The sequence below is a fragment of the Hemitrygon akajei genome, chromosome 5 (genome assembly GCF_048418815.1).
Source record: "Hemitrygon akajei chromosome 5, sHemAka1.3, whole genome shotgun sequence".
In the NCBI taxonomy this organism is placed as follows: Eukaryota; Metazoa; Chordata; class Chondrichthyes; order Myliobatiformes; family Dasyatidae; genus Hemitrygon; species Hemitrygon akajei.
In genome coordinates this window covers 30,250,230-30,263,414 of record NC_133128.1, presented here as the reverse complement: position 1 = coordinate 30,263,414, position 13,185 = coordinate 30,250,230, and the positions used below count along the sequence as shown (strand labels likewise).

Below are 13,185 nucleotides of genomic sequence, written 5' to 3'. Positions count from 1 at the left end.
TGCCATTGTTCAGTGTTTGGGTAGGGTGCCATTGCTCAGTGTTTGGAAAGGGTGCCATTGTTCAGTGTTCAGGTAGGGTGCCATTGTTCAGTGTTTGGGTACGGTGCCATTGTTCAGTGTTCAGGTAGGGTGCCATTGCTACAGTGTTCAGGTAGGGTGCCATTGTTCAGTGTTTGAGTAGGGTGTCATTGCTACAGTGTTCGGGTAGGGTGCCACTGCTACAGAGTTCAGGTAGGGTGCCATTGTTCAGTGTTTGGGGAGGGTGTCATTGCTACAGTGTTTGCGTAGGGTGCCATTGCTCAGTGTTTGAGTAGGGTGTCATTGCTACAGTGTTCGGGTAGGGTGCCATTGCTACAGAGTTCAGGTAGGGTGCCATTGTTCAGTGTTCGGGTAGGGTGCCATTGTTCAGTGTTTGTGTAGGGTGCCATTGTTAAGTGTTTGGGTAGGGTGCCATTGTTCAGTGTTCAGGTAGCGTGCCATTGCTCAGTGTTTGGGTAGGGTGCCATTGTTCGGTGTTCGGGTAGGGTGCCATTGTTCAGTGTTTGTGTAGGGTGCCATTGTTAAGTGTTTGGGTAGGGTGCCATTGTTCAGTGTTCAGGTAGCGTGCCATTGCTCAGTGTTTGGGTAGGGTGCCATTGTTCGGTGTTCGGGTAGGGTGCCATTGTTCAGTGTTTGTGTAGGGTGCCATTGCTCAGTGTTTGGGTAGGGTGCCATTGTTCGGTGTTCGGGTAGGGTGCCATTGTTCAGTGTTTGGGTAGGGTGCCATTGCTCCGTGTTTGGGTAGGTTGCCATTGTTCAGTGTTTGGGTAGGGTGCCATTGCTCAGTGTTTGTGTAGGGTGCCATTGTTCAGTATTCGGGTAGGGTGCCATTGTTCAGTATTCGGGTAGGGTGCCATTGCTGCAGTGTTCGGGTAGGGTGCCATTCTTCAGTGTTCAGGTAGTGTGCCATTGCTCAGTGTTTGGGTAGCGTGCCTTTGTTCGGTGTTCGGGTCAGGTGCTATTGTTCAGTGTTTGGGTAGGGTGCCATTGCTCAGTGTTCGGGTAGGATGCCATTGCTAAGTGTTCAGGTAGGGTGCCATTGTTCAGTGTTTGGGTAGGGTGCCATTGCTCAGTTTTTGGGTAGGGTGCCATTGCTCAGTTTTTGGGTAGGGTGCCATTGTTCCGTGTTCGGGTAGGGTGCCATTGCTCAGTGTTCAGGTAGGGCGCCATTGCTACAGTTTTTGGGTAGGGTGCCATTGCTCAGTGTTTTGGGTAGGGTGCCATTGCTCAGTTTTTGGGTAGGGTGTCCTTGTTCAGTGTTTGGGTAGGGTGCCATTGTTCAGTGTTCGGGTAGGGTGCCATTGTTCAGTGTTTGGGTAGTGTGCCATTGTTCAGTGTTTGGGTAGGGTGCCAATGTTCAGTGTTCAGTTAGGGTGCCATTGTTCAGTGATTGGGTAGTGTGCCATTGTTCCGTGTTTGGGTAGGGTGCCATTGCTACAGTGTTCGGGTAGGGTGCCATTGCTACAGAGTTCAGGTAGTGTGCCATTGTTCAGTGTTTGGGTAGGGTGTCATTGCTACAGTGTTCGGGTAGGGTGCCATTGCTACAGAGTTCCGGTAGGTGCCATTGTTCAGTGTTCGGGTAGGGTGCCATTGTTCAGTGTTTGGGTAGTGTGCCATTGTTCAGTGTTTGGGTAGGGACCCATTGTTCAGTGTTTGGGTAGTGTGCCATTGTTCAGTGTTTGGGTAGGGTGCCATTGTTCAGTTTTCAGGTAGGGTGCCATTGTTCAGTGTTTGGGTAGGGTGCCATTGTTCCGTGTTTGGGTAGGGTGCCATTGTTCAGTATTTGGGTACGGTGCCATTGTTCAGTGTTCAGGTAGGGTGCCATTGCTACAGTGTTCAGGTAGGGTGCCATTGTTCAGTTTTTGGGTAGGGTGTCATTGCTACAGTGTTCGGGTAGGGTGCCATTGCTACAGAGTTCCGGTAGGTGCCATTGTTCAGTGTTTGGGTAGGGTGTCATTGCTACAGTGTTCGGGTAGGGTGCCATTGCTACAGAGTTCAGGTAGGGTGCCATTGTTCAGTGTTTGGGTAGGGTGTCATTGCTACATTGTTTGGGTAGGGTGCCATTGCTCAGTGTTCGGGTAGGGTGCCATTGTTCAGTGTTCGGGTAGGGTGCCATTGTTCAGTGTTTGGGTAGGGTGCCATTGTTCGGTGTTCGGGTCAGGTGCCATTGTTCAGTGCTTGGGTAGGGTGCCATTGTTCGGTGTTTGGGTAGGGTGCCATTGTTCAGAGTTTGGGTAGGGTGCCATTGCTCAGTGTTTGGGTAGGGTGCAATTGTTAAGTGTTTGGGTAGGGTGCCATTGTTCGGTGTTCGGGTAGGGTGCCATTGTTCAGTGTTTGGGTAGGGTGCCATTGTTCGGTGTTCGGGACGGGTGCCGTTGTTCGGTGTTCGGGACGGGTGCCGTTGTTCAGTGTTTGGGTAGGGTGCCATTGCTCAGTGTTTGGGTAGGGTGCCGTTGTTCAGTGTTTGGGTAGGGTGCCGTTGTTCGGTGTTCGGGTCGGGTGCCATTGTTCAGTGTTCAGGTAGGGTGCCATTGCTCCGTGTTTGGGTAGGTTGCCATTGTTCAGTGTTTGGGTAGGGTGCCATTGCTCAGTGTTTGTGTAGGGTGCCATTGTTCAGTATTCGGGTAGGGTGCCATTGTTCAGTATTCGGGTAGGGTGCCATTGCTGCAGTGTTCGGGTAGGGTGCCATTCTTCAGTGTTCAGGTAGTGTGCCATTGCTCAGTGTTTGGGTAGCGTGCCTTTGTTCGGTGTTCGGGTCAGGTGCTATTGTTCAGTGTTTGGGTAGGGTGCCATTGCTCAGTGTTCGGGTAGGATGCCATTGCTAAGTGTTCAGGTAGGGTGCCATTGTTCAGTGTTTGGGTAGGGTGCCATTGCTCAGTTTTTGGGTAGGGTGCCATTGCTCAGTTTTTGGGTAGGGTGCCATTGTTCCGTGTTCGGGTAGGGTGCCATTGCTCAGTGTTCAGGTAGGGCGCCATTGCTACAGTTTTTGGGTAGGGTGCCATTGCTCAGTGTTTTGGGTAGGGTGCCATTGCTCAGTTTTTGGGTAGGGTGTCCTTGTTCAGTGTTTGGGTAGGGTGCCATTGTTCAGTGTTCGGGTAGGGTGCCATTGTTCAGTGTTTGGGTAGTGTGCCATTGTTCAGTGTTTGGGTAGGGTGCCAATGTTCAGTGTTCAGTTAGGGTGCCATTGTTCAGTGATTGGGTAGTGTGCCATTGTTCCGTGTTTGGGTAGGGTGCCATTGCTACAGTGTTCGGGTAGGGTGCCATTGCTACAGAGTTCAGGTAGTGTGCCATTGTTCAGTGTTTGGGTAGGGTGTCATTGCTACAGTGTTCGGGTAGGGTGCCATTGCTACAGAGTTCCGGTAGGTGCCATTGTTCAGTGTTCGGGTAGGGTGCCATTGTTCAGTGTTTGGGTAGTGTGCCATTGTTCAGTGTTTGGGTAGGGACCCATTGTTCAGTGTTTGGGTAGTGTGCCATTGTTCAGTGTTTGGGTAGGGTGCCATTGTTCAGTTTTCAGGTAGGGTGCCATTGTTCAGTGTTTGGGTAGGGTGCCATTGTTCCGTGTTTGGGTAGGGTGCCATTGTTCAGTATTTGGGTACGGTGCCATTGTTCAGTGTTCAGGTAGGGTGCCATTGCTACAGTGTTCAGGTAGGGTGCCATTGTTCAGTTTTTGGGTAGGGTGTCATTGCTACAGTGTTCGGGTAGGGTGCCATTGCTACAGAGTTCCGGTAGGTGCCATTGTTCAGTGTTTGGGTAGGGTGTCATTGCTACAGTGTTCGGGTAGGGTGCCATTGCTACAGAGTTCAGGTAGGGTGCCATTGTTCAGTGTTTGGGTAGGGTGTCATTGCTACATTGTTTGGGTAGGGTGCCATTGCTCAGTGTTCGGGTAGGGTGCCATTGTTCAGTGTTCGGGTAGGGTGCCATTGTTCAGTGTTTGGGTAGGGTGCCATTGTTCGGTGTTCGGGTCAGGTGCCATTGTTCAGTGCTTGGGTAGGGTGCCATTGTTCGGTGTTTGGGTAGGGTGCCATTGTTCAGAGTTTGGGTAGGGTGCCATTGCTCAGTGTTTGGGTAGGGTGCAATTGTTAAGTGTTTGGGTAGGGTGCCATTGTTCGGTGTTCGGGTAGGGTGCCATTGTTCAGTGTTTGGGTAGGGTGCCATTGTTCGGTGTTCGGGACGGGTGCCGTTGTTCGGTGTTCGGGACGGGTGCCGTTGTTCAGTGTTTGGGTAGGGTGCCATTGCTCAGTGTTTGGGTAGGGTGCCGTTGTTCAGTGTTTGGGTAGGGTGCCGTTGTTCGGTGTTCGGGTCGGGTGCCATTGTTCAGTGTTCAGGTAGGGTGCCATTGCTCAGTGTTTGGGTAGGGTGCCATTGTTCAGTGTTCGGGTAGGGTGCCATTGCTCAGTGTTCAGGTAGGGTGCCATTGCTCATTGTTTGGGTAGGGTGCCATTGCTCTGTGTTCTGGTCGGGTTCCATTGCTTTGTGTTCGAGTAGGGTGCCATTGCTGCAGTGTTCGGGTAGGGTGCCATTGTTCAGTGTTCAGGTAGGGTGCCATTGCTCAGAGTTTGGGTTGGGTGCCATTGCTACAGTGTTCAGGTAGGGTGCCATTGCTGCAGTGTTCGGGTAGGGTGCCATTGCTACAATGTTCAGGTAGGGTGCCATTGCTCAGAGTTTGGGTTGGGTGCCATTGCTACAGTGTTCAGGTTGGTTGCCATCGCTACAGTGTTCAGGTAGGGTGCCATTGCTCAGTGTTTGGGTAGGGTGCCATTGTTCAGTGTTCAACTAGGGTGCCATTGCTCAGTGTTCGGGTAGGGTGCCATTGTTCAGTGTTTGGGTAGGGAGCCATTGCTCAGTGTTTGGGTAGGGTGCCATTGCTCAGTGTTCGGGTAGGGTGCCATTGTTCAGTGTTCAGGTAGGGTGCCATTGTTCGGTGTTCGGGTAGGGTGCCATGGTTCATTGTTCGCGTAGGTTGCCATTGCTCAGTGTTTGGGTAGGGTGCCATTGCTACAGTGTTCAGGTAGGGTGCCATTGCTCAGTGTTTGGGTAGGGTGCCATTGTTCTGTGTTTGGGTAGGGTGCCATTGCTTTGGGTAGGGTGCCATTGCTCAGTGTTCATGTAGGCTGCCATTGCTACAGCGTTTGGGTAGGGTGCCATTGTTCAGTGTTTGGGTAGGGTGTCATTGTTCAGTGTTCAGGTAGGGTGCTATTGTTCAGTGTTCAGGTAGGGTGGCATTGCTCATGACTTGATCTCGCAGTACTTTGCCAGAACCCTGAATACATCTGAAGCAAGGGCCACTACAATGTTCATAAATATTAAATTACAGATCAAGCATCCAGTACAATCCAACCAATCATTAGAAGAATGGAATAATATGGAAAATGAGAAAATAAGGACAGTACTTACAGTTCTGGAGCAGAGACAAAAAATGAGGGATAAAATTGAGAGATTGAAAGTTTAAAGTTCAATGTAAATTTATTATCAAGGTACATATATGTCACCGTATACAACCCTGAGATTCATTTTTTTGTGAGCATACTCTGTAAATCCAAGAAACATTAGGAATCAATTAACAACCGCACCCAATGGGGCAGACAAACAACCAGTGTGCAAAAGATAACATACTGCACAAATACAAAACAAAAGGGAATAATAATATCAAATAAATAAGCAATAAATATTGTGGACATAAGATGATGACTCCTTGAAAGTGAGTCCATGGTTTGTGGGAACAGTTCAGTGATGTGGGCGAGTGAAGTTGAGTGAAGTTATCCCTTCTGGTTCAGGAGACTGATGGCTGAGGGTTAATATAACTTACTGAAACTCGTGGTGTGAGTCCTGAGGCTCTTGGACCTTCTTCCTGATGGCAGTGGTGAGAAGAGAGCGTGGCCTGGGTGGTGGGGGTCCTTGATGATAGATGCTGCTTTCCTATGACAGCTCTCTGTGCAGATGTGCTCAGTGGTGGGGAGGGTTTTACCCATGATATACTGGGCTGTATCCACTACTTCTTGTAGGATTTTCCATTCGAGGGAATTGGTGTTTCCATATCAGGCTGTGATTATGCTCACCATCACAAATCTATAGAGGTTTGTCAAAGTGTTAGATGTCATGCCAAATCTTTGCAAGGAGGTAGAGGCACTGTTGAGCTTTCTTCGTAATTGCACTTATTTGCTGGGCACAAGACAAATCCTTTCAAATGATTACACCAAGGAATTTAAAGTTGCTGACATTCTCCACGTCTGATCTCCTGATGAGGACTGGCTCATGGATCTCTGGTTTCTTCCTCCTGAAGTCAATAATCAGCTCCTTAGTCTTCCTGACATTGAGTGAGAGGTTGTTATTGTGGCACCATGCAGCCAGATTGTCAGTCTCACTCCTATATGTTGATTTGGCCCATATCAGGAGAGTCATCAGCAAACTTAATTATGACATTAGAGCTGTGCTTAGCCTCACAGTCATGGGTGTAAATCGAGTAAAGCAGGAACCTAGGTGCACAGCCCTGTGGTGCACCTTTGTTGATGGAGATCATGGAGGAGATGTTGTTGCCAATCTGAACTGACTGGGGTCTGCAAGTGAGGAAACAGAGGATCTAATTGCACAAGGAGGTATTGAAACCAAGGGCTTGAAGCTTATTGATTAGTTTTGAGGGGATTGAACTGCAAACTGTAGTCAATAAAGAGCATCCTGATGTATGCATCTTTGCTGTCCAGATGTTCCAGGGTTGAGTAAAGAGCCAATGAGACGGCATCTGCTGTAGACCTATTGAGCTGGTAGCCAAATTGGAATGGATCTAAGTCGCTTCTCAGGCAGGAGTTAATATCACCATCACCATCACCATCACCTCAGAGCACTTCATCACTTGATGTTAGGAATTGATGCAGGTTACCATGTTCTTCTTAAAGTAGAAGAGAATGTTTTTCTGGAGGAACTGTTCTTATCCACGTGCAGCGTATGCAGGAAATGATTAGTAAGATGCAACAGGTTTTAGGATGTCAGAGTGTGAGAGAGTCTAAAGTTCAAGGTGGAGCAGCAGTGACAAATTCCCATCACAGTGAGAAGGAACTTCCGGTCACTTTTAGTGCAAAATCTATATAGGTGGTGTGACTGAGTGTGGTATCCATCTTGGTGACAAGAAGACCCAGATGTGAACATTCTTATATCTCCTTGAGGTGTAGTGAGAAAGTGAGATATGGATAGCTGGTCTTTAAGGGAGAATGCACATTTGAAACTATCTGGTGTTTGTATACCTCAAAGATTCAAAGTACATTTGTTATCGAAGTATGTATGCGGTGTGTGTCTCTGAGATTCATCTTCCTGCAGGCAGCCAAGAAGCAAAGAAATGCCATGGAACCCGTTCAAAGCAGACATTAAAAATCAAATGCACAAAAAAACCCAAGATGCACAAATGGTTAAAAAAATGAATGAAAAACACTGAATATGAAACATCAAACCATTGAAACAGTCTCGGGATGTTCATAAAACTTAGTTCAGTTCAGTTCAATTTAGTGCTGTGTTGTTCATTGACCGCAGGCCACAGAACCAGAACTCCCCAATCAAAATCGCACAAAATAGCAATAAAAAAAGAAATAACCAGAAACCCATGATCTACAGAGTTCTATCCACAAATTGCCCAAGACCCAAGATTCTGGCATCATACTCTGACAGCATTGAGTGAGAGGGAAAGAGAGACCGGTCACATGCAGGTAGATGGCACTGAAGACTCGTTTGCCTTCTGCTCTCAGCTTCATTGATTTCAGTCTTGCCTTCTGCTTTAATTGGCGAGAGCTGGAGCCAACCATGGTCTCCAGGCTTCATGTCCGCCAGGCCGCGCACTCTGCTCCAAACCTCACCAAACTCCCCTGGAGACAGCAAAGCACCAGATTGCTCAATTGGCGCAAAAACGTGCCATCAAAATGTAAATCACAGGTTCCAGTAGTAGCAGAATCATATTTGGAAGAAGAAGAAGTAGAAGAAGTTTTGTGAGCTGTCTGAAAGACGTCACCTTTGGTCGTGTTGCTTGCTGGCATCATCTTCTACTGACTTTATCCTATTGATAGAATTGCATCTTGTTGTCAGGTGATTGTAGAATGCTCATAAGGAATGACATCAACGATTAAATTAAATGTTTTAGCCAGAGGTTAGTGAATCCATAGAATTCATTGACACTGATGACTGTGGATGCCAAGTCACTGGCTATATTAAAATCGGAGGTAGATAAATTCACGATTAGTAAGGTGTCAAGGGTTATGCGGAGAAAATAGCAGAATGGTTTTGAGAGGGATTATGAATCAGCCATGAGCAAATGGTGGAGCAGACTTGATGGGCCAAATGGACTAATTCTGCTCCAACATCTTACAGCCTTACATCATTGGTCCATGGATATTTCCTAAGAAGTTCAGATGAGGAAATAGCTAAGTTTCTGTGTTCTTTACATGACTGACAGCCTGTTAACCCTTACACATAACCTTTGCAGCAGCTTTCAAAACAGTCGAACAGACAGCATGTTTGTGAATTTCTATGAAATTCACATTCAAAAGCATTCAGGAATTATTGTAACTGAACTTTATTATTGGAAAGTTAAAGATAAATGCACTTAAAACAAATATATATTAATTAAAACAATTCAAGAACATGTAAATTACCTGAAAACTCCTAGTCTCCATTGGAATGAGTGATGTTATTAAACCTGGTGTGGGTTAGTCCTGGAACAGGTATTGTGGGCAGATTTCCCATTGAAATGACAGAGGAAACTGGAGGCATGTCTCATTTTGCTGCTGCTCTACAATAAAATGGTGGCAAGGACCACTCAGAAAATGTTGGACATCATGTCCATACCAATGTGCCATCCTCCTGATGGCTGCCTGGGGAAAATGAGGACATTATGGACAATTGCTAGTATTTCATAGAAGAACTAGGCCGAGATCCAACTTGGGAAACTAGAATGTAATGTAATAATATAAGACGAATGTGCCACATAACCCACCATGCTTACTTCATTATTAGAGTTATAGACTATAGAAACAGGCTGCTTAGTCCAACTCATGCCAACCATGTTGTCCAGTTAAGCTCGTCCCATTTTCCTGCACCTGGCTCAATTCCCTCTCAGCCTTTCCTTTACGATATGGCTCTTCCTGCACCTTAGCTCTATTTTTGTGTCCTCCCTAATGTTCCACCATCAGTGCACTGTATTATTTAGGCAAAAACAATTGTGCAAAGTCTATATAATGGACAGTTTAAAAAGCAGTGCCATTCTGTAATATTCTGATCTGTCTGATAAATTTTTATGATCTGAGCTCACATCCAGATTTTCACTGAACGTGATCATAAATATAAAGACAAAGGTATGAAATAACTTTACCGACCGACAAATGTTGCAGGTCAAATTACATAGACCATAGAACAGTTCAGCAGGGGTACAGGTCTTTATATCCACGCTGTTGTGCCAAACTAATTCAGTAATTAAACATCTAACTAGACTAATCCCTTCTGCCTACACAATGTCCATATCAATCTCCCCCCACGGTTTTCTGAATATCATTGTGCCTAACTAAGAGCTTCTTAAATATGACTGTAGTATTTATCTTTATACATACTACTTCTGGACCTGCAGTCACTACTATCTATGGGAACCCTTTGTTGCCTGGACTGGTCTCCTGGCCCAATCTTCCTCAGGCAAACTAGCTTCCAAACAAATCGCAAAACCGAGTAGAATGCAGGCACACAACAGATTCTGCAGGTGCTGGAAATCCAGAGTAACCTGCAAAATGCTGGAGGAACTGAGCAGATCAGGCAGCATCTGTGCAAATGAAAACAGTCGACAATTCGACCCTCAGCCTGAAACGCCAATTGTTTTCATTTCCATAGATGTTGCCTGGCCTGCCGAGTTCCTTCAGCATTTTGCATCTGTTACTCTGGAACGCAGGGACTTGCTGATGTACAAGCTGTCAGTTCTTGTTCCCAGAATTGTTTCAGTAGCCACCTAAGCTCTGCTCACAAGCTTACCGGTGCTCAGACCTAATAAAAAGATTATATTTCCCTGATTTTCCAAAGTATTCAGATGCCAGAAGCTATTAAAGATACTGTTGAAAATCTCGGAGTTTTGGGGAAAGTATACATAAATAGAAGAACATTTTAAAATGCAAGGACACAATTAAAACAATTTTAAATGATTTAATCTCAAATAAAAAAATGAAGCTATTTCACCACTCTTCCCACAGCTTTTTCTTCTAATTGATATCATTACATTTACTTTGACTTAATGAGCAGGTTTCCCAGATCAGCACTGGAAAGAGCATGGACAGCTGTGCTTCCTTCCTTGCAAGGCTTTGACACAAACCTTTGTTAATTTATTGTTCTTTTTGTTAATGCATTGTTTTTCATAAACTCTACTGTATTTCTTTATTTCCCTGTAAATGCCTGCAAGAAAATGAATCTCAATTTAGTATATGGTAACATACAGCATACTTACTTTGATAATAAATTTTACTTGGATTTTGATGACTTCATGAGGGGCCCAATGGCAAACCACATTTGTCCAGAGATCAGCAGAAACATCCACCTTCACTCAGGAATCCTAGACTCCTTCCCACATATGACCTCTTTGACTTGTCAAATATCATGATGAACCATTTCCCAGGTGTTACGGTTATGAGTTTTATCATCCAATATTATATTAACGTATTCAGGAGGCTGTAAAAGGGTTATTTATTTAGAGATACAACATAGTAGCAGGTCCTTCTTACAATGAGCTCATATCACCTATTTATATATGTGACCAATTAACCTTTTAACCTGAAGACAAGGAAATCTGCAGACGCTGGAAATCCAAGCAGCAGAATGCTGGAGGAACTCAGCAGGCCAGGCAGCGTCTATAGAAAAGATACCTTTTAACCTGTAAGTCTTTGGATTGTGGGAGGAAACTGGATCACCCAGAGGAAACCGGATCACCCAGAGGAAACCCACACAGTTGCAGGGAGATCGTATAAACTCTACAGACGGCGGCAGAATTGGACTCAGGTTATTGACACTGTAATAGCATTACACGAATTGATCCACTATCAGCCAGTTAATGTTGAAAGACACAAAACCTCTCTGGACACCTCTGTGGACAAAATGAATCAGAGTTAAGTCCTTATATGGTCAGGCAGTGTGCCTTGGTTTTGCATCTACTGCAGATGTGGAATCACTGTGTAGGATATTGAAAATTGTTTACATATATTAATACCTAAACCCATTTACATGATATTTAAAACACTCCTCTTCACATCTGATATTGTGCTCTGTTTGCAGATTGTATAAATGCCACAGGAACTTCTTGCGGAAGTGAGCAGAATGGATTTGGAAAATGAGACGTACTCAAACTTTACTTTGGAAGACCTGGCAAAGGGGAAAACATCCAAGGTGCTGGTATCACTTTCACTCTCTGTCCTGACCACTCTGACCACAGTCATTAATTCCCTGGTGATAACTGCAATAATTGTGACAAGAAAACTGCACCATCCGGCAAATTACCTAATATGCTCCCTGGCTGTTACTGATTTACTCGTTGCAGTCCTGGTAATGCCCTTCAGTATCATTTATACTGTAAAGGAAACATGGGTCATGGGTCAAGTTGTCTGTAATATCTGGTTAAGTGTGGACATTACATGTTGTACATGCTCAATCCTTCATCTGGCTGCAATTGCCTTGGACAGATATAGGGCCATAACTAATGCTGTTGAATATGCACAGAAAAGGACACCTAAACGAGCTGGAATAATGATCACCATTGTGTGGGTCATATCCATCTTTATATCATTACCTCCTTTGTTTTGGAGACATCAAGGAAAAAACAAGGAAGACGAGTGTCTTATTAAGCATGAACATCTTCTCTACACAATTTATTCTACATTTGGAGCATTTTATATCCCCTTGGCTTTGATTCTCATCCTCTACTACAAAATATATCGAGCAGCTAAAACTCTTTATTACAGAAGGAGTGCAAGCAGACGCCTCAATGAGGATGCAAATGGTAGGATGTCCATCATTGCTGTCAAACCCTCCAGGACATCTTCTGAGAAGTGCATTTCCGAAAAGTCCATGTCAGACCATTCCACAATTGAAGAGGGGGAGAATGTCCTTATCACAGCCAGAAACTTCAACCCTGGTGGCCAACAAGAAAAAATGCAGAAGAGATTGAAAATTTCAGGCACAAGAGAAAGGAAAGCAGCAACCACTTTGGGCTTGATTCTGGGAGCGTTTGTTATATGCTGGCTGCCGTTCTTTTTAAAAGAACTTATTGTGAATATCTGTGAATCCTGTGATGTCTCTCCAGAGATATCCGACTTCCTGACATGGTTAGGTTACCTCAATTCTCTAATCAATCCCCTTATTTATACAATCTTCAATGAAGACTTTAAGAATGCATTTCAGAAACTAGTACGCTGCAGATAATTTCTGTAAATACAATGGCCGTATTCACAAACCAATTATCTTTGTAATTAAAATAGTTAGACCTTCTGCAGAAGCTTTCTGCTTTGAAAGAACTGTCAGTATTCCTATTCTGGTGGTTTACAGTAGCTTTGGATTAGGGACAATGAACAAAGCATTATCTATAAATTCTGTCACAGATGCTTAAAGCTCATGGGTATAAGCAAGAAATTAATTGGTACTTTTTTTTTCCTTTCCATATCTAGTGGAATTCAGTGAGAGGGTAGAGTTTAGCCTGAAACATTGGAAAGGATCTTTTGTGTATGTGCATAAAGTGTCTTTGAAGAAAACATTATATAACTTTCTCTATTATTCTTTGCAACATGAAATGGGTATACTAAGTGTAATTTAAGAAGAAAATCGATTATTAAGGGCCGAATAAGACAAAGAAAGTCCTGTGTAAAAAAAAAATAAATGTGTATTTTCTTTTATGAGGTATATTGAAATGGATTACGCCTGTTTAATATGGAAATATAACTGGCCAGTTGTGTAGTGGCTTCAGTACCGGACTTCAACACATATGATCCCGAGTTCAAATCTGGCTGGCTCTTCATACATTTCCCATCCATGCTGGGCTAGCAACTTGGCCTTGTCAGAAACAGACAAATGGAATGAAAATGGCAAAATTGCCACCCAGTGTGAAAAGGGACAACAATATGGAAGTATATGTGAAGAGTGAAATACATGAGC

General features: G+C 44.7%; 1 protein-coding gene across 1 annotated transcript in view; it reads left to right on the top strand.

The window, feature by feature from the left end:
* LOC140727283 (5-hydroxytryptamine receptor 1F-like) overlaps nucleotides 1-12,861 on the top strand; it is a 331,539-nt gene extending 318,678 nt beyond the window's left edge. Inside the window, exon 4 of the mRNA XM_073044544.1 lies at nucleotides 11,317-12,861. Within this exon, the coding sequence (XP_072900645.1) occupies nucleotides 11,326-12,459 (1,134 nt within the window). The 5' untranslated portion in view covers nucleotides 11,317-11,325 and the 3' untranslated portion in view covers nucleotides 12,460-12,861. The remainder of the gene's footprint in view (nucleotides 1-11,316) is intronic.
* Nucleotides 12,862-13,185: the final 324 nt, after the last annotated feature.